Raw genomic sequence first — 18,931 nt, 5'->3', positions numbered from 1 at the left:
AACTATCTATTACGGATATTGAGGGACTATCTGAGAAACTGCTCTACGAAATACTAGAGGGTAAGAGGAGGATGGAGGTCACGTCGGGGGTAGCACAGGGATCCATCCTAGGGCCGCACCTCTGGAACGCTTCCTATGATAGTCTGCTTAAACTCGACATGCCAGAAAAGTCGCGCCTGGTCGACTATGCAGATGATGTCGCGGCGCTTGTTGCTGGACGCACTGTCGAACAGGCGCAAAGTAGACTCGGCATATTAATGCGATGGATAAACGGATGGATGACTACTCATGGTTTCAACTTTGCACTGGAAAAAAACCGAACCGACGAAAAAGAGAATTCCGACCCTGCGTCCCATATCGTTTGGCGAAGCGATAATCGAGTCAAAGCCAGCGGTAAAGTACCTCTGGCTGACTTTTGACTCAAAGATGAGCTTTTTTGAGCACATCAAAGCATCAGCGAGCAAGGGTGTAGCTGGAGTTTCAGCATTACGTAGGCTGATGGCAAACATTGGGGGTCCTATGTCTAGCAGTCGACATTTCCTGATGAGTTCCATGCAGTCTATCCTGTTTTACGGTGCAGGCAAGGAGGTATATCGTAAACGTCTCGCGCAAGTACAGAGACGGGGAGCTTGGCGGGTGGCATCTGCGTACCACACTGTCTCTGAACCGGCCGTGATAGTGATCGCGGTAGTGATCCCCGTTGCCCTTCTTGCTAGGAGCGTGCAGCCATATACAAGCGCAAGGGAGATGAGCCAAGGGAGGTTGTTGCTCGTCAATAACGGCAACGCATCCTAGACGAGTGGCAGCTCGCTTGGCAAAATGAAACTAGAGGCAGATGGACTGCGCGGCTCATTGGCAACTTAGGAAGCATAGTGAGACTGATTATTTCCTTACCCAATTTTTAAGTGGGCATGGAGGTTTTCAGTCTTACCTGCACAAGATTGGAAAGGTGCAATCTCCGGATTGTATGTTTTGCAATGGAGTTGTGGACGACGCCCATCACTCTTTTTTTCTTGTGAACGGTGAATGAGGTACGTCAGCAACTCTATTCAAACACAGGGGATCTCTCTCCAGACAACATTCTCGAAGAGATGCTTAGGAGTGCTGACAGGTGGAGTCGTGTTGCCCATTACGTTTAGGTTCTTCTCGTTGCTGAGAAGATAGAGCTCGACTGGTGGAAGAGCCGGATGGCAGGGAGTCCCTTGAACTGATAATTCCCTTCCTCCTGTCCCCCCCCCCCCCATTGGTGAAAGGAATTCCCTGATTTGAAGGTTCCACAAGGCGGGAGAGTTCAGGGCTAGCCCGAAGTAATGTGACAAATGGTTCCAGGCTCGTGGAAGGGATTTATTTTTCATTAATAAATGGTAAAATCTCTTCAACACCCAAAATATTTTTTTTAGAAATTTAAAGGCAATGTCCTTAATGGTAGGCCACATATTGTAAGTGAAGGGTATTTATCGATAATAGAGCATCAAGAAATACTGAGAGAAAAAGTAGTAATCAGAAAGTGGAAGGGACTTTATGATAATTTTTGTATTGTAAACAAGTTTAGATTTATGGAAAAGACAACGTGAAAGATTCTGGGTGCTATAGATGGATGCGAAAGGATGTTAATTCTCCTCAGGTTTTATTTTTTTTACTTATGGCAATGGATGACGAGGATAAATTCAAATATATAAATACTGCATTACTTGCAAACTATGCCTAAAGAAGAAATTGTTTATGTTAATTATTTTATAACTATAGATAAATAAAATTAAATTTAATTTTAACTTTCGGGAATATTATACAATTTTAATTTTGGAATAATTCTATATATATAGTTTTCTACAATTATGAAAGTTGTAATTTGGTATCACTATATTTTCCTAAGATGTTTATAGAAATCGCACTAGATTTTATAATATTTATAATATTAACTTCGCTATAAAATCTGTTGTTCAATCGCTAGAAATGTTAAGTCTAAACTAATCTAAATTTCACTATTCATATGTAAATAACTGTATTTGTAAACTCTGTATCGTTCATTTGCAATTTTAGCAGCATATCTGTAAAATTATCATTTATTTATATTGTCTATATTATTGTCAATTATTACACTGAAAAATCTAGGAAGCATGAAAACAAACGTGTTTATAACTAGAACCATGCAGTCAACAACTACTAGGAACACTTCAAGAGAGCTAAGGACATGCAAAAGGAGAAGTAAATGATTCTACCCACAAACAATGCAGTATAAGCATCTTGAATGCAACAAAAATGGTGATTCAAGACCAAAATGAGAAAAGATAAACCATGAACAATAGAAAAGCTTGAAATGTGAGACAACAGTGTAGAAGTAAAACAAAAGGAAAATTAAGAAAAGAGTAAGGAACTGTATTCAAAAATCGTGTTTGATAATTATTTCATAAATATTATAACTCAATATTATAACTCCATAACTTATCTGTAAACGTTGCAAGCTAGCGATTATTAACTTTTTTCCAAATATACTTTGTTAAATTGTAAATTTTCGTGTCGAAGGATGCAAAACGAGTGTTTATACGTGTTGAATAATTGTAATTATTTCGTGATAAAGTCGTTGCTTGTGTTTATATAAAGACGTTGTTAAAATTGAAGTTAATGTCCTAGGACTCCTTCTTAGTTATATAATAAATGGCAAAGTCAGCTCTGTTTCATTTGTGTGGTGTTTTATAATAATGAAATATATTTGAAATAACGAACGTACGCAATGAGTAGCAGCATTTGGTATAGCCTTGAATCTATGCTTGATAATTCTTTGAATAGCTAAATGAATAATATGGGACGATTGTGTTGGTCTAACTATATAAAAAATTTTCAGAGAAATTTTCAACAACCAAATATGTAACTATAAAGGGCGCTACTAATTTCCACATAGATGGTATATCAAAATATCCGAAACACTGATTGATAAATACGAGAATAGTACATGACAAGGACATCCAAACGTAGCCAACACTTCCGTTCCATTAACTACTCGAAACTAAACTAATAAAAGACTATTATTATAATAATATCATAATGATTCTTGAATGCTGAAGTTTCAATAGTAAATGTGGTTTATTGATTCTAACAAAAATGAAATATTCAACGGTCTTGCTTTGCTATTGAATTATCCATGAAATATAGGAAATCTAAACGCATTAATCGCATTCCTCAAATCAAACAAATCCGAACGCAACAACATTGTCAAATTTCGTTCAATTTTCTTTACTTTATCATAAAACTTATAGATTTTATCGAATATCATTCATATTCATTGAAATCATGTCATCTTCTACGAGTATCTAAAATCTAGATTGAATCGAATGAAATGATAACTATGTTCGTTACGTAAGATGCTAAGTTCAAAATGAAACTATCAATGCAAGAGAATGGAATTTCTTTTACTATTTTTTAGCTAAATGTATATTAATTTCTGATTTCAGTGAACAGGAGATGTACGTACCCTCATGCCTTGCATTCGGGACATGGCACGCAAAGGTCTCAGTGCTCTAAGCGTACGCATGGTTTTGAAGGCTTGAATACCACCAGCTCCACAAAGTGAAGCCACGAAGTTGATTAGCGACACCTATACAAGTGATAATTCAAATATTTTTTGTTTAGAGAAATTATTATTAAGGATTATTTTCAATGTCAAATTTATTTAGGTTTTTTTGGTCTTTGAAAATTTTGTGTGTTATCCGTAATTTATTCGGTTCTATTTGTATTTTCGCTGGTGTTTGTATCTGTTTATTGTTACTCTCAGCTGTTCTGTATTTAATTTATTATTTTAATTTCCTATTTTTTTACGGTATTCCTAACTAGTGCATTATTGGTGCTCATCGTTAGTACAATAGTAATATCCTTATTACGTTGTAGAAATAAAATGTCAGCTTCATTACCGATTTAATTTAGAAAAGAATAATCTTTTTAAGGTTTTGTGCTATCCATCTGTCTGTCCGTCCGTCTGACTGTCTGTCACACGCATTTTTCTCGGAGACCGTTGTTGCAATTGGAACCAAATTTGATGGAAAGCTGGGAACTGTGAACGCTCATGCATACAGTGAGTTACATCCTTTTATGTAGAATTTAAGGGAACCAAGTTAAAAACACGATCCACAAACCCACCAATGGTACCCTCTGGGTCACCAAGCAAAGTAAGAGGTTCATCAACAGAGATACTTGGCGTTTGGAATGATGATGTGCAAACGAAGGTTCGTGAAAAGAAAGGCCTCTACCACAAGTTTCTCGACAATTGGCAATTGGAAAATTCACAGGAAAGCAAGTCAGGAAGAAAAAAAAGCGATCGCGGTCCATTATAAACATCTTCATGATAAACTATCGAACACTTCTGTTGCGTTAATGATAAGAACTGTATTTTGCTTACCACCTGACGAGCCGCGACAGATAGATGGCGAGAATACTTTGACCATATTTCAACAACAGACTTTATCCATCCTTCACTTCCACAATCATTGCCGACATTTGGACCAATTCTTCTTGTCAGCACAACTGGTGGTCAGAGGTGGCGATGAGGAAGACGGGGCGGCAACCCTGTCGGCCAAACCAAAGCCAAGTAGCCGAGGAGGACCTCCATAGTGGTGGCACCGGAAGACGCTGTACTTACTTTGGTTTGCCGGCCGTGATGCAGTAGGCGAATGCTCCAAAGGCCTAATTAGGGCGATCAGACCCGAGTCTGCACGGGGACTCATCTAAAGTGGCAAATTGGTCACGAAACCTTACTAGGGGTATACTGGTACCATGGGAACCGGGAAAGCCCCTGGACTCACATACTTCGGGTGAACTCCTGTTGTATGTGAGGACAGCTCGGTTATTTGCGGTTGGCCCCCAAGTGGGAGCTTCATGGGGGTTGTTGGTTATGCCCAAGCGAGAAGAGACCTTCGGGCCTCGGCGTGGTGTTGCGTTTCAACACCAGTATGAATGGTAACCCATGCACTTGGTATAGACTGGTACCGTTGTTGCTTGTCTCAGCGGGGCTCTGATTGTGTTCACAAAATCAATCCGTGTCTTAAGAAGACCGTAGGATGAAGTCTCCACGACAGGTACCTACGTTAAACACTCAAGGACTTGACTGTTAGCACAACCGGTACTTAGAGTTAGCGGTGAGAAAGACGGAGCGGCAACCCTGTCGGCCAAATCAAAACCAAGTGGCCGAGGAGAACTCCATAGTGGTGGCACCGGAGGACGCTGTATCAGATTAGTTTGCCGGCTGTGATACGGTAGACGAATGCCCCAAAGTCCTAATTAGGGCAATCAGATCCGAGTCTGCACGGGGACTCAATAGGTCACGACACCTTACCAGGAGTATACTGGTACCATTGGAACCGGGATAGTACTTAAATTCACGTACGACATATACTGTTGTATGTGCGTTCAGCCCGGTTGTTGTGGTTGGCCCCCTAGTGGGAGTTTCATGGGGGTTTTTGGTGATTTTCAAGCGAGCAGAGACCTTCGGGCCACGGTGTGGTGTTGCGTTTCAACATGGGAGCGGTACTCCTTAGTTTGGTAGTGATTTAGGTAGGTCTTACATCCACCAGTATGAAGGCTGAGCCACGCACTAGCTATAGACTAGTACCGTTATAGTTTGTCAAAGCGGGGCTCTAATTGCGGATTCAAAATCAATCCGTGTCTTAATAAGACCTTTGGATTAAATCCCCGAGACAGGTACCCACGTTAAATCATAGAGAACTAACTGTACCTCCTCAGCTATTCGTCACCGTGGATGAGGAGTAACCCGTTAATATCCTCCACAGAAAATATTTTAAAACATATCCAAATGTTTCGTGATGCGGTACATGCTTCTGAAAGCACCCAACGGGGCACATTATGCTGAACTTTCTGGGTTTTCGAAAGGTATTATAGTTCGAGTGCCCCCCATCACTCGTCGTGGTCGATAGACCATCTAGCTCTGGGGCGACCAACTTGTTGGTCATCCTAGTACAGTGGGTTTCATAATGTACCCCGCGATAAAGTTTAATGGACCCTCTCGCTCGTTGTCACTATGAAAAACAAGAAGGCGCCAGGTCCTGATGGCATCCCAGCGGAAGTTTAGAAACTGGTGTTCCGCCAACGGCCCAGACTTGCTGCTTGAGGCGTTCAACGCTTGCTTGTAGGAGGACACTTTTTCTTGTCGCTAGAAAGTGGCCAGACTCGCACTGATCAGCAAGGGTAAACGAGACCCAGAGCACCATGGAAATTTTTGAACGCATTCTTGACAACCATATCCGCAACATCGTTCAAATAACCGCCGGGTTTGTCAAGAACTCCAGACGCAACACATCCTGGGCAGTTATTGACGAAGAAACACCATGGGAAGCAGCGCCCTCTTTACATTACATTTCTGGATCTTTGACATTTGACCGTGTGCCTCACGAACTTATCTGGTATGTTCTGCGATAACTTAAGGCACTTCTTCTTCTTCTTCTTCCTGAAGAATTGACATGTACGCAGATAGGCATAAGATGTTTTTTCTTCGACTTACTCTGTAAGAGAGAGAGAGAGAGAAAATCTGAGCCCGAGGTGAAAATTAATGGGAAAAACGGGGCCCGGGGTGAAAATCATACGGATCTGGGAGGAAAATTATGCGAGCGTCCTGTATCTGTTTTTTTATTTGCAGTTTCTATTCCGGCCTACAAGAAAACTCCGCGCCCGGGAGGGTCTCTCCCTTTCCACTTCCCTCTAGTCAGGCCTGGATTTACCACACTTTAAGCCTGGTAATATTATACATTTACAAATGATGCTAAATTTTCTGGACGATCGAGGAAGAAATAAGACGAATGACATCGCGGAAAGTAACTGTGCTTATTTGTGAGCAGCTAATCCCAATTAAATTTTCAGTCCATCTAGGTAAAAATATCTAGGCCCCACAAGGCTATTCTAGGCAACGCAGTTAAAAAAGCAGCTGCAGTTACAGTCATGCAAAAGCTATATTATGACCAGGTTCTGTTCGAGAAACGCTTCAAAAACAATGTTCGAAAAATGCGTTCTTTGAAAATACTGGGACCGGACTTCTTTCGAGATTCAACCAAACTCACGGTTGGGTGAGAACGAGATGCTATAATAAACAAAACGAAAGATTAGTGTTAATTGATTAATTTTATTGCCCGCACAAAGCAGGATGAGAAAAAGAAACAAAAAAACGAAACGATAACGTGAAAACAGTAAAAAAGCGAATTGCGCGTGAAAGATGATGATAAACGTCAAACGGAGATCTTGTTAGCGAACCGCTGTAAATTTACACATACAGTCAGCGCTAACGCAGAGATAAGATGAGATGAGAAGCGGGAGATTTGAACAGGTTCCTAGACAAAATCCTGAATAGGCAAAAGAATAATTGCAGGTGTGAGATACTACAAGCAGCTTAGACAAGGTGGTTTTTAAACTTAGCACATTGCACGCTAGAACACCCATAGCAAACGCGAAGAAGGATGTGCCCAAGAGGTTCTCTCTTGGTGGTCATTAAAAGCCGCGGTGACACCAACTGCATCCGAGCGTAACAAGTTAGGGGAAGCTCCTGAGCGTCGAGAGCCGGATCCCTTTAAGAGAAGCTCAACGATCAATCAATGAGATCTCCTCCAATATCTAAGGCGGAAAAGGACCTGGGCCACAGGAACCCCGTTAATGCCAGAAAATCTGCGGAAAAGAGAATGGAGGCTTTGAAACGGAAACGGCAAGCGCTCCGAGTTCAAAAAGGCGCTAAATGTAGTGAGAAAATGAGGTTGATCCAAATCAATATCAAACACTGAAGGGTTATACAAGATCCGCTCTCGCAGACCACCCATGAATCGGAGGTTCAAGTGGATATAATAAGTGAGTCCGATAGAAACCCTAACAATGCGGCCTTGTGGGGCATGCGAGGACGCAGGCCTTACAGGAATCAGGCAGTCCATAAGTGGGTTCGGCAAAAATAAACGGTATTTATGCCTATAGCTGCTATGCTCCTCCAAGCATGACGTTAGCTAAATTCGAGGGCATGCTGGACCGATTAGTTTTGGGTGCAAAAGGACGGAAACCAAAAGTTATCGCCGGTGGCTTCAATGCATGGGTCACAGAATGGAGAAGTTAACCAACGAATACAAGAGGGCGTCGTCTCTTAGAAGTTTTCGCGCAGTTAGACATCATCGAAAGGGAGGAATCAGTGGGCAGGTGGTAGCAACGAGGGAACTTACTTTTTCTCGTGCGGACCGCCGACGCGTGCAGACGAAATGCCTTCGAAGTGAAAAAAGCAATTCATCTTTCACTAACGGTTCTACCGCTCTTTGCTCGACTAAGAAGGATTCGGAGTTTTCCTTGCTGCTGAATGTAGAAAAGTGGTCAATGCTATACGGACTTCAATTTGCTTACGAAATTTACATGCAGTTAGAACAACGGAAGATAGCTCCATTCCCGAAATAGTTGCCAACCATGTGCGGACATCGCTGATCCCGGAAGGAGGCGTAACAGGCCAAAGTGGGTAAAGTGATGACCCCGATACGGTGTGCGCACAACCCTTGGTCGCGGATGTTTCTCGAGACGCAAATCGGGAAATTGAAGACCTGAAAGAAATGATAACCATATTCGTGGACGTAGTCTCCAAGCTTATGGCGACCGTAGGAACTCGGGAGGTAGATCTCGATCGCACGCAGATTTTTAATGACGCAAGTCAAATCTCTCGGTCACATGATTACCTCTGACAGAATCCAACTTGACCCAGACAAGGTTGTAGCGATCAGAAGCTTTCCCTTGCCTTCTGCAAAGGTTCTTGGGTATGCTAAACTTCTATCGTCGTTTCTTGCCCAAGGCCCCTTATTGTCTAGCGATCTTCAACGCTTAATTGTCTGGGCCCAAAACGAAAGACTCCCGTGAGGTTGCGAGGTCTACTGAGATCACCTTATTGGCTCGCGACGATCCGTCGTGGTCACAGTCCTTGCCTATCGTCCTCCTCAGTCTTCGCACAGCTCGGCAAGAGGAGTTCACGGCCGGCCCCGCGGAGATATTGTACGGGGAGAATCTGCGACTTCCCACCGACCCTGTGCGACATGCTGGCGACACCACCTTCCCGACACACGACGCTTGAGGTCGATACCCCTAAGGTTCCTCACTTGGGTAGACGCTACACCCGCCACACGAGGGACCCTTTAAAGTCATAGAGTGACGGGAGCACTCCTTCACCTCGACGTTCGGGGCGGGCCCAAATGTCAAGGTTGAAAGCCTCAGTAAACTGAAAGGCGCTTCAAGAAAGTGCCCGCGAAGCATTAGGTTCGTCCGGTAACCCCGTTGGCGGGATTATGTTGACAATTCTTCCGCTGAACTCGCGCGGTTTGGATAAGATGAGTCTGCCGACTATCTTGATTTCGTTGGTAAGCCCCACACATTACATACCACGGTGTAAAGTTAATGGAAGAGACTTAAAAAATGGTAACGTCAAAGACGACTAGAATTGCGGGAAGCGCACCCTTAACTGCAATAAGAAAGAAGCTCAACAAACTGGATCGAGAATTTTACAGTGTTTCCGCTGGAGCACGAGCGGAAGAGTGAAGGATGTCCTACCTTCACTCTTGAAAAAAACCCTGGAAGCGCATGTGTAAAATGGAAGCTGATGTTTTAGGTTTCTGTATTAAATCAATTACTATATCGAAAGTCATGATTTGGAAAAGGAGGATTTTAGAAGCAAAAACAGCAAGGTGATAACTGACGTCCGAAAAGGGACTTTAATAAATAAGTCAGAAGTAAACATCAACGTGAGACGATACGCCTGCCTTTCATGCTTGTATAAAGACCGACAAAAAAACTTGGTTTCAAACTGGGTACATGAAAAATATTCGCCCTTTTAAGAGAATGCCGAAGTCCTTTTATAAATTGTCATGAGAAGCGACAATATATGCATTTGAAAGGTCTCTCCATAAATTCCAAAAAGTACTATTTGACGGATGGTAAGAGAGTAAACGCGCCTAAAAACGGGACAAATTGTACCAACTAGTCCTCCAGGTTGGTGGTTGGGTAGGGCTGACAACCCTACACGGAAAACAACTTGTTACGAAGCCACAACAGTAGCCTCGGACAGGACGGATTTTAAAACGACGGACCCGGCAACGACAACGGAACAACGATCTGCGCATTTTCTCATGGAACGTGCGCTCCCTGTACAGAGATAAAGCTGATGAGCAGCTAGCCGACACCCTGTCCCAATATAGGGCTGATATAACAGCGTTGCAAGAGATGTGATGGACAGGGACCGGTTTCCTGGAGAAGAACCACTACACCATATATTATAGCGGTCATCCAGTAAACCATGTGCTCGGAGTAGGTTTCTTAGTCAGCCAAAAAATGAAACCTGCTGTTATCGGCTTTGAAAACATAAGCGAACGGCTATGCACTCTGCGCTTGCGAGACAAGTTTAGAAATATAAGCCTCATAAACGTTCACGCCCCTACAGAGGAGACTGCAGAGTCGGAGAAGGATACCTTCTACGAGGCAGTAGAACGAACCCTCGAAGCCTGTCCCAGATATGATATCAAAATCATACTTGAGGATTTTAACAGCCAAGTAGGGAAGGAGCCAGTATTCAGGCGATACGTTGGCTCCCATAGCTTACACGAAAAAACAAATGATAACGGACTGCGGACTATTCAATTAGCAGGGTCACACGAAATGGTTGTTGGAAGTACCTGGTTTGCGCGGAAAGCGGTCCACAAACATACGTGGGCCTCTCCAGACGGGACCACTTTCAACCAAATTGACCACGTGTTGATCGAACGCCGCCACCTCTCAGCCTTGATGAATGTCAGAACATATAGGGGGGCCAATATAGACTCGGATCACTATCTCGTTGGCATGGTGCTCCGAGCTCAAATAACAATACCACCTAGAATCCCCTCTGACAATCAGGTGGGAGTGGACACTGAAGCCATCCACAACACAACCCTCCGTGGCACCTATAAGAGGGAAATGGATGCCGCAATAACTGCAGTCAACAGGGGACCTGGAGATGAAGCATCATCAAATGATCTTCACAATCACCTGAAGAATGTTATCAAGGATACGGCCACAAATATACTTGGACCCAGCCGCAAAAGGAGTCGGAACGGCTGGTTTCACGATGAATGTAAGCTAGCAACGGAACGGAAGAATGCCGCATACCGAGTAATGTTGCATTCTCAAAGAACGCGGGCACGCGCAGAGACTTATCACGAACTCCGTCGAGTGGAGAAGCGACTTCACAGACGGAAAAAAGAAGCCTGGGAGAGCCAACAAGTCTGTGAACTAGAAAAGTACAGGGAGCAACCGCACCAGGCGCGCAAGTTTTACCAACAAGTCAGCAGGATGAAGTCTTATACACCTCGATGCTCATCCTGCCGAGACAAAGAGGGAAATCTGATTTCCGACAGAATGGGCATATTAGAGCGATGGGTTGAGTACTTTGATGAGCTACTGAACAGCCAGAACATCGGCGAGTTGGAGGTCCCGCCAACTGAAGACGACGGACAAATACTGCCACCACCAAGTTTAGGAGAAACAGTCCGTGCAATTCATCGGCTAAAAAATCATAAGTCGCCAGGAGCCGATGGAATTACAGCCGAATTGGTCAAATATGGAGGCCACCAGTTACACCAAGTGGTTCATCAACTTGTGCTGAAGGTATGGGACAGCGAATCAATGCCTGACGATTGGCAACGAGGCATTATCTGTCTCATACATAAAAAGGGAGATATCACACAGTGCAGCAATTATAGAGGTATCACGTTGCTGAGTACCCTCTATAAGATATTCTCCACTATCTTGCTAGGCCGGATAGCCCCATACGCACAGAACATCATTGGCCCATACCAAAGAGGCTTCACTCCAGGCAAATCAGCAACAGATCAGATTTTCTCTCTGCGGCAAGCGATGGAAAAACTGTTGGAATATGGACAACAGTTGCATCATCTATTCATCGACTTTAAAGCCGCCTATGATAGCATAGCCAGGGTAAAACTGTACACGGCCATGGGAGAATTCGGTATCCCGACGAAATTAATAAGACTGACTAGGCTGACCCTGACCAATGTGCGAGGCCAGATAAAAGCAGCAGGATCACTCTCAAGACCATTCGACATCAACAACGGTCTACGACAAGGGGATGCGCTATCATGCGTCCTCTTTAACCTGGCCCTCGAGAAAGTGATCCGTGATGCTGAGGTAAATGCAAGAGGTACGATCCTCTTCAAGTCCACCCAACTACTGGCCTATGCTGACGATATCGACATCATGGGAAGAACCACCCGAGACGAACAAACTGCCTTCATCCAGATCGAGCAGGCGGCGCGAGATCTTGGGCTGCACATCAATGAAGGCAAGACAAAATATATGGTGGCAACGTCAGCACCGAAGACGAATCAACCAACAACATCAAACCGCACTGGTCAAACACAAACACGAAGAAGAATAAGGATAGGAGAATACAACTTTGAGACCGTTGACAATTTCTCCTATCTAGGGTCGAAAATCACAACCGATAACAACTACGATGATGAAATCCGCGCACGGTTGTTGTCAGCCAACAGAGCCTATTTCAGCTTACAAAGACTGTTCCGCTCAAAACGTCTCACCATACGGTCAAAGCTCTTACTGTATAAGACTATGATCTTGCCAGTCCTCATGTATTCCTCGGAAACTTGGGTTCTTAGCAAGAAAAATTGCGAACTCTTGGCCGCGTTCGAGAGAAGAATCCTCCGAAGAATTTTTGGCCCCCTACATGAGGATGGACGATTCCGTAGCCTACACAATGACGAAATCTATGAGCGATACCATGACCGTCCGGTTGTGGATAAAATCCGGCTCAATAGGTTACGGTGGGCGGGTCACTTAATCCGTATGGATGAGGATGATCCCACCCGGAAAGTCTATAAGGGCAATATCTATGGTAGAAAAAGAAGACGAGGCAGACCCTGCCTAAGATGGAGCGATGGCGTAGGTCAGGACGCCAGACAGCTTTTAGGGATATCGAATTGGTGGACCTCGGCGCAAAACCGGGATGTCTGGAGTTCCTTATTAAGGTAGGCCTAGACCGGATACCGGTTGTTGCGCCGTTGATGATGAAGAGAGTAAACGACAACTTTCGGTTCATTTTAAAATTGAAGGTTTTGTTCGGAAAAAGTTACATTTGTGGGACATTTTTAAGATTTTATTGAAAAAAAACTTTATTAAAATTCATCTGTCTGTCTGTCACATGCACTTTTCTCAAAAATGGTTATACCCACCCAAGCAATCTGAATCTTAAGGGGGGGGCGGGGTCTCTAAACCTTCGAAAGAAGGGTGGGCTATTTTTTCAACGGATATAGTCAATAAACGTTAGTTTTTGGTATTTATGATCACAAAATTCATTTTGGTAATTATATTATTTCATTGGTTTATAAGTTCGAAAGAGAAAACCATGACAATTATAATTCCTTAGCCCGGTTTGAAGCTGACATTTTATCATTACGAATGATTTTTTATTAAATACCTTCTCTTCTAGGAATGTTTTGTTATTATAGTAGAATTTGAACAACTTTTTGCTACTTATACATTGCATCGCTGACTATCTTAATATTATTTTACTTCTCTATTTTAAAACAAATATTATTGAAAACCAAAATATATAAAGTGACAATAAAAACAATTTAAATACAAATATTTATATTAAAAATATAAAGAAGGCTTTCTTTATTGCAAAATTAAGACAAATTTCCAAAGCAATACATAGACATTACTAGATTTTCTGTTTATCTGTAATTTGATTTGTTAAAATGAATAATAAACATATACAATATATATATAGTTGAGAGACAAAGCGTAAAGTAAGATAGGCTTAAAACGACAAAGGCAAATATCGTTATTTTCGATTTTTCCATTTTGATTTTATTTATTATGTACAATCTGTCCTTTTTGCAATAGAATTTCTTCATTAAATCCATTTCTGTTCGCAGTGCTAACAAGTGATCTGCTACGCACTCATTCAGGTTCGTAGTTTCCAAGGACTTTTCGGATTGAACTGTGAGTTCAAAGTGACGCTTTAAACATTCATTTGCACACAGGATTGTGATTGTGAAAAATAAAACAATTCCCGAATTTGTTGCAAACACCAATCGTGATCTCATGTGACAAAAATATACAAGTTTGCAGCAAACACATAAACGCAATCGACATCCCTCCTGTTAAATAAGGATGGAGTATCTTTTTAGTATGACGCCAGTATCTTTATTATCATACAAATTTTAAAAATCGCTGAAGCATTACACAATATCGCAGGATGTGGTAATTGTACGCAGGAAGCTTTGGAACTTAAGGGGACCTCATGAAAAATAGTTACTTTGATATGATTTAACGCGCTTTATGGAAAGCACTCCCTAAGGAAGTTTGCGAATTTAAGGATTTGTCTTTAGTTGAATTTTCATAAGTTTGTGCTGATCATTCATCCGAAGGAGTCGCTAGAGGAGATGTTTTGCTCACGAACTCCTTTCTTTGGGGGAAAATGCTAAACTGAACACACATTGCTTGTACTTGTTGACTTTACAAAAAAGGACATTTTGCCTAGACAAAACGTATGCTCGTATGTGTGATAACATATATGTATATATAGATAGTAGATGTATTAACACAGACAGAAGAATTCACAATACAGTTAAAGAAACACGATAATTTTTATATAGCATTTTTATAAACACGTCTTAGTCTTATTTCGCTCTTTTTTGTGTTTTTTTTTTGCAATTACTTACTCGCATACCCTCCCATCTTGAGACCGCACGAAGAGGTCTTAAAGCCCTTAATGTTCTCATAGAGCGAAAAGCTGGTACATCATCTGAACCGGACCAAATAGCGCCCAGATTTATAAGCGATAGCTATCGATGATTTCAATTTATGTGAATATTTGTGTTTAGTAACAATTTTATTTATTATTTTGCTAACAAAAGAGAAAAAGTTGAAATAATAAACGAATTTTAAGGAAAAATAATCAAAATGAATATCCAATGGAAATTTAAGGAAAACAATACCCTCTCCACGTTTACAGCTGCTTGCTTTTGTAACAAGTTCTTTACACCTACACCTTCGAGGTAACAAAAAGATTCTTTTTCTTCTTACACTTTTTTTTTTTAAATTTGTGTTAATATTGGTTAGAATTTTTGAAAAATAAGTTTTAAAACATGAATTCTTCGTCAGATACTTACCATTACAATGATGAAATCAAGCCAACACCATGCGTTTGTAAAATAAACTTTGAAGCCCAATGCAAGCCACTTAATTAACATTTCTATGAAAAATATCACCGTAAATATTCTGTCCATATAATAAAGGATATCTTGCAGGATTGGTCGTTGGGGTAGATGAACGTCTTCTAGCGCCTAAAAATTAGTTGAATAAAATATTAAGTTTAATTTGTAAAAAAATATTAAAATATTAACAATTTTATTTAAAAATTTTGGGGGTATTTTTTGAATACCAAGTTATGCAAGCTGGCGCTGCTGATATGAATGGTTTATACTCAAAACAGACATGGTTCTCATCAAAATTTCCAGAATCGTGCTCCATATTATGATTCATATTATTACAAAATTCTACGATTTCAAGATAAATTTAAGGCGGGCCTCCAGTCAACTTTAAAAAAATATAGTAATACACAATCATTAAATTGATAAAAACAGATAGAGAGAGGGGGTATTGCGTTGATATTTTGTAGGGATGGCTACCTGTTTTTTTTGGGTAAAAAGTTTATGAGAACGGACCCTTAATTTATAACTGTTTTAAAGTACTTTGCAAATTGGAATTGGGTTTGGTTAAGGTTAATATTAGGATCAAGGCACAAGGCTATGTGCCACGGGAAAGGGACTAGCACTTGCTTACGCCGATACGCGCCGTGCGGACTACGGAGGTAGTCATTTCCTCTTCAGTGACCGTCGCATTGGGTGAAAGGAGAGAAAAAGTTACTGTCTTCTCAGTCGTGATAAAAGGCGGACTTGCGCTGCTGAAGGTGGAATAGACCAAGACGAGCCCGGCGATGCAGAAGACGCCGTGGAGCTTCTGGTTGGGCATCGTGGATAGTTCTTGCGTTACAGGAGGCCCCTGACCAGAGGATAAGCATAGTGCTTACGCTGATACAGGCTGGTGACCAGGCGCCGCAAGTGGCGATGCAAACGGAGGCAATGGTATCGAAGGACATGGTGCAGGGTCTACCTGTTCCATGTAAGCTGACTTGAGGTGGTCTGTCGAGAGTGTTTTCTGGACACCGTTAACATCCACCAGGAAAGTTCGGTCGTTGAATCTCTGGAGCACCCAGTACCGTCCTGCACAAGGCTGTTCGAGCAGCTTCTTTACCGCATCGATGCCGCGAAAGACGTATTTTCAGGTGGCCAAGTCCTTGAAAACGAAGGGATGATGTGCTGTGTGTCTACTCGGGGGTACTGGACAGATAGCGTCGAAGAGCCAGTAGAGTTCCGAGGCAAAGTCGTGTGGAGTACGCTCGGTGGAACTTTGCGGCGCAATGAACTCGTCCGGTAAGCACAGCGATGTGCCAAATGCAATCTCGGTCGGTGATGCTTTCAAGTCTTCGTTAAAGGTAATACGGAGACCCAAAAGGACAGCCGAGAGTGCGCGAAGCCAGGGTGTCTGTGGTGTCCACTTCAGGCCAGTCTTGAGTGTTTTGTCCATCTGCTCGACCATGCGTTGGTATGGCGTTGTTTGCAAATGATGTACCGAGGTGAGATATCAGCTCCGCTTCGAAATGACGGCCTTGGTCCGCTATGATCTCCCGTGTTATGCCAAAGGTGGAAATCCAGTGGTTGTATAGGACTCTGGCGACCGTGGAGGCTTCCACGTCTCGTACGAGAACCGCCTGAGGCCAGCGAGTGTGTCGGTCGATGATCGTGAGGCAGTTTTCATAGCCCTCACAAAATGGCATCTTGACCAGATCTAGATAGATGTGGTCAAAGCGCCCCTCAGGGATTCGAAAATTGCTTAGCTCGACGCGATTTTGGCAATAGACCTTCGAGAGCTGACATGGAACGCATTGTTTGGCCCAGCGAAAGACGTCCTTACGGAGACTGAACAAGAGGAACTTAAGTGCTACCCTCTTGACGGTGGTGCGTCCGCTCGGGTGGGAGAGTTGATGTGCCTTATTGAAGGCTTGGCGGCGAAGGACGTAATGGTTTCGTGTTCATATTACACCGAGGTCACCACTTTGGAGATTGGAATTGGGTTAGTTTAAGATTAAAATCAGGATCTCCCCCTCGGACACCACCTTGTCGTGGTGGGGGAACTTTTGATAGTTTACAACTACACTAAGAGTGTCCAAAAACACATGAAGATGGAAACAAAGGATTGTAACTCTCCAAGTGATATGTAAGAAGTCACAGACTTCGAATCCACCCGCGGCTTTGAGAAATCAGGTCGTGGTCGAGGCACGGATTTTGAAGGCCTCACCTAATTCATGTTCCCGCACGGAGAAATTTGTGGAAGACAGGGTCTCCACTTCAGTGGAAACCCTACACCCGATGTCTCTGGCGTCGTCAGCCAAAAAGGATAGTACAGCAACTCTGTTAATCAGAGAAACTGGAAATCTGACTACGGCCGGTTGGTCGGGGACACTGTTACTTAACTCTTCTAAAATACGGGGAACGAAAGTTCGGCAGAAGGAAACTTCAGTCGCAAAGGAAAAGGAACTACAGGCTTGCCTGTCAGAACCTTCTCCTCCGCCTGTACCCGGAAAAACGGAAGAAAGGGAAGCTGGTAATGTAGACGCAACTGATCTAACGCCGGTATGTGAAAATCGATCCATGCAGCCCGAACTCCGTGAACCTGGGAGAGCTTCTAGCCACGGAAGGCACTGCGAGAAAAGACGAAGTTTTTTGGGAGTGAGGACATGGATGTCGCTATATTACCAAGTGTGGCGATATCCAGAGAAATCGGACGCAAGAACGCGGAAGTGGAAGATGAGGACAAGTTGGTAGCCCCGGTGAGATCCACACTGAACGCAACAGACTTTTTAGTAAACGCCGGTTTTCATATTAGACTGCAATTAAGGCTACAAACATAAGAGTTAGTCAAATCAACCTGCAGCATGTCAAAGCTTCTTCCTATCTACTGGCGGCAAAGCTGACAACGTTTCAAGACTGTCCTTATATATTTCTGCTTCAAGAGCCATGGGTTCGTTTTAACAGAATCTGTGGTATTAGATCAGTCAAGGGGACCAGGATCTTCTTCGATGAAAGATCCTCGAGACCGCGGGCCTGCGTTCTGATGTCAAAATTGTTAGAGGCAACCATGTTGAGACACTTCTGTTCGCAGGACCTTGGTGAGGTCAACTTACAATGCCAGGTTAATGATAAGAGGAAAAACGTTATAGTTGCCTCTGTCTACTAACCCTATTATTCTTTGTGCCCTCCGCCGACGCAAGAACTAAAAGATCTGGTAGTGCATGCAGAATCAAATGGCCTTAGCTTTTAATAGGTTGTGATGCGAAGGCTCAGCATATTTGTTGGGGCAGTAGCAAATGCAATCCAAGCGGAGAGAAGCTGTTTGATTTTATCACTTCAGCTAGTCTGATAACCGCGAAAGTAGGGTACGTCCTATTTTCGTGGGGTCAAGAAGAAGTGAAATAATTGACCTAACAATCTGCACTTTAAAGTTGTTAGAGTTTATTACACACTAGCGAGTGCTAGACGGGGTCTCAGTGTCAGATCACCAATACCTAGAATTCAATCTGACTATTGCGTGCGAACAGTCTGCAGTACAAAGACGGAACCGTAGAAAAACGGATTGGAAAAAGTTCAATGAAATTATTGGCAATAAAGAACAGTTCCCTAGGCGAGTGAGGACTCCTCTGGCGCTGGAAGATGAATTAAAGACTCTGAACTGCACACTTTTAGAGTGCTATGAAGAGGCTTGTCCTATTTTCCGAGGCCAAGGCGGTAAAACG

The 18,931-nt window shown here is 42.8% G+C and overlaps 1 protein-coding gene across 50 annotated transcripts in view; it reads right to left on the bottom strand.

Moving 5' to 3' along the window:
- The window catches only part of LOC119653867 (sodium channel protein para), a 317,579-nt gene that overhangs the window by 26,023 nt on the left and 272,625 nt on the right, over positions 1-18,931 (bottom strand). For 44 of the 50 annotated variants that reach the window (XM_038058927.1, XM_038058962.1, XM_038058975.1 and 41 more), the window contains 2 exons: positions 15,189-15,362; positions 3,470-3,592 (listed from right to left, as the gene is read on the bottom strand). In XM_038058927.1, coding sequence (XP_037914855.1) covers positions 3,470-3,592; positions 15,189-15,362 — 297 coding nt within the window. Of the gene's footprint in view, positions 1-3,469; positions 3,593-14,738; positions 14,862-15,188; positions 15,363-18,931 lie in introns of all 50 variants that reach the window. The other 6 variants (XM_038058971.1, XM_038058972.1, XM_038058928.1 and 3 more) reach the window with 1 other exon arrangement.

Source organism: Hermetia illucens, chromosome 4, assembly GCF_905115235.1.
Source record: "Hermetia illucens chromosome 4, iHerIll2.2.curated.20191125, whole genome shotgun sequence".
Lineage (NCBI taxonomy): Eukaryota > Metazoa > Arthropoda > Insecta > Diptera > Stratiomyidae > Hermetia > Hermetia illucens.
The sequence above is the reverse complement of the archived record's forward strand: the minus strand, read 5'-3'. Positions and strand labels throughout refer to the sequence as shown.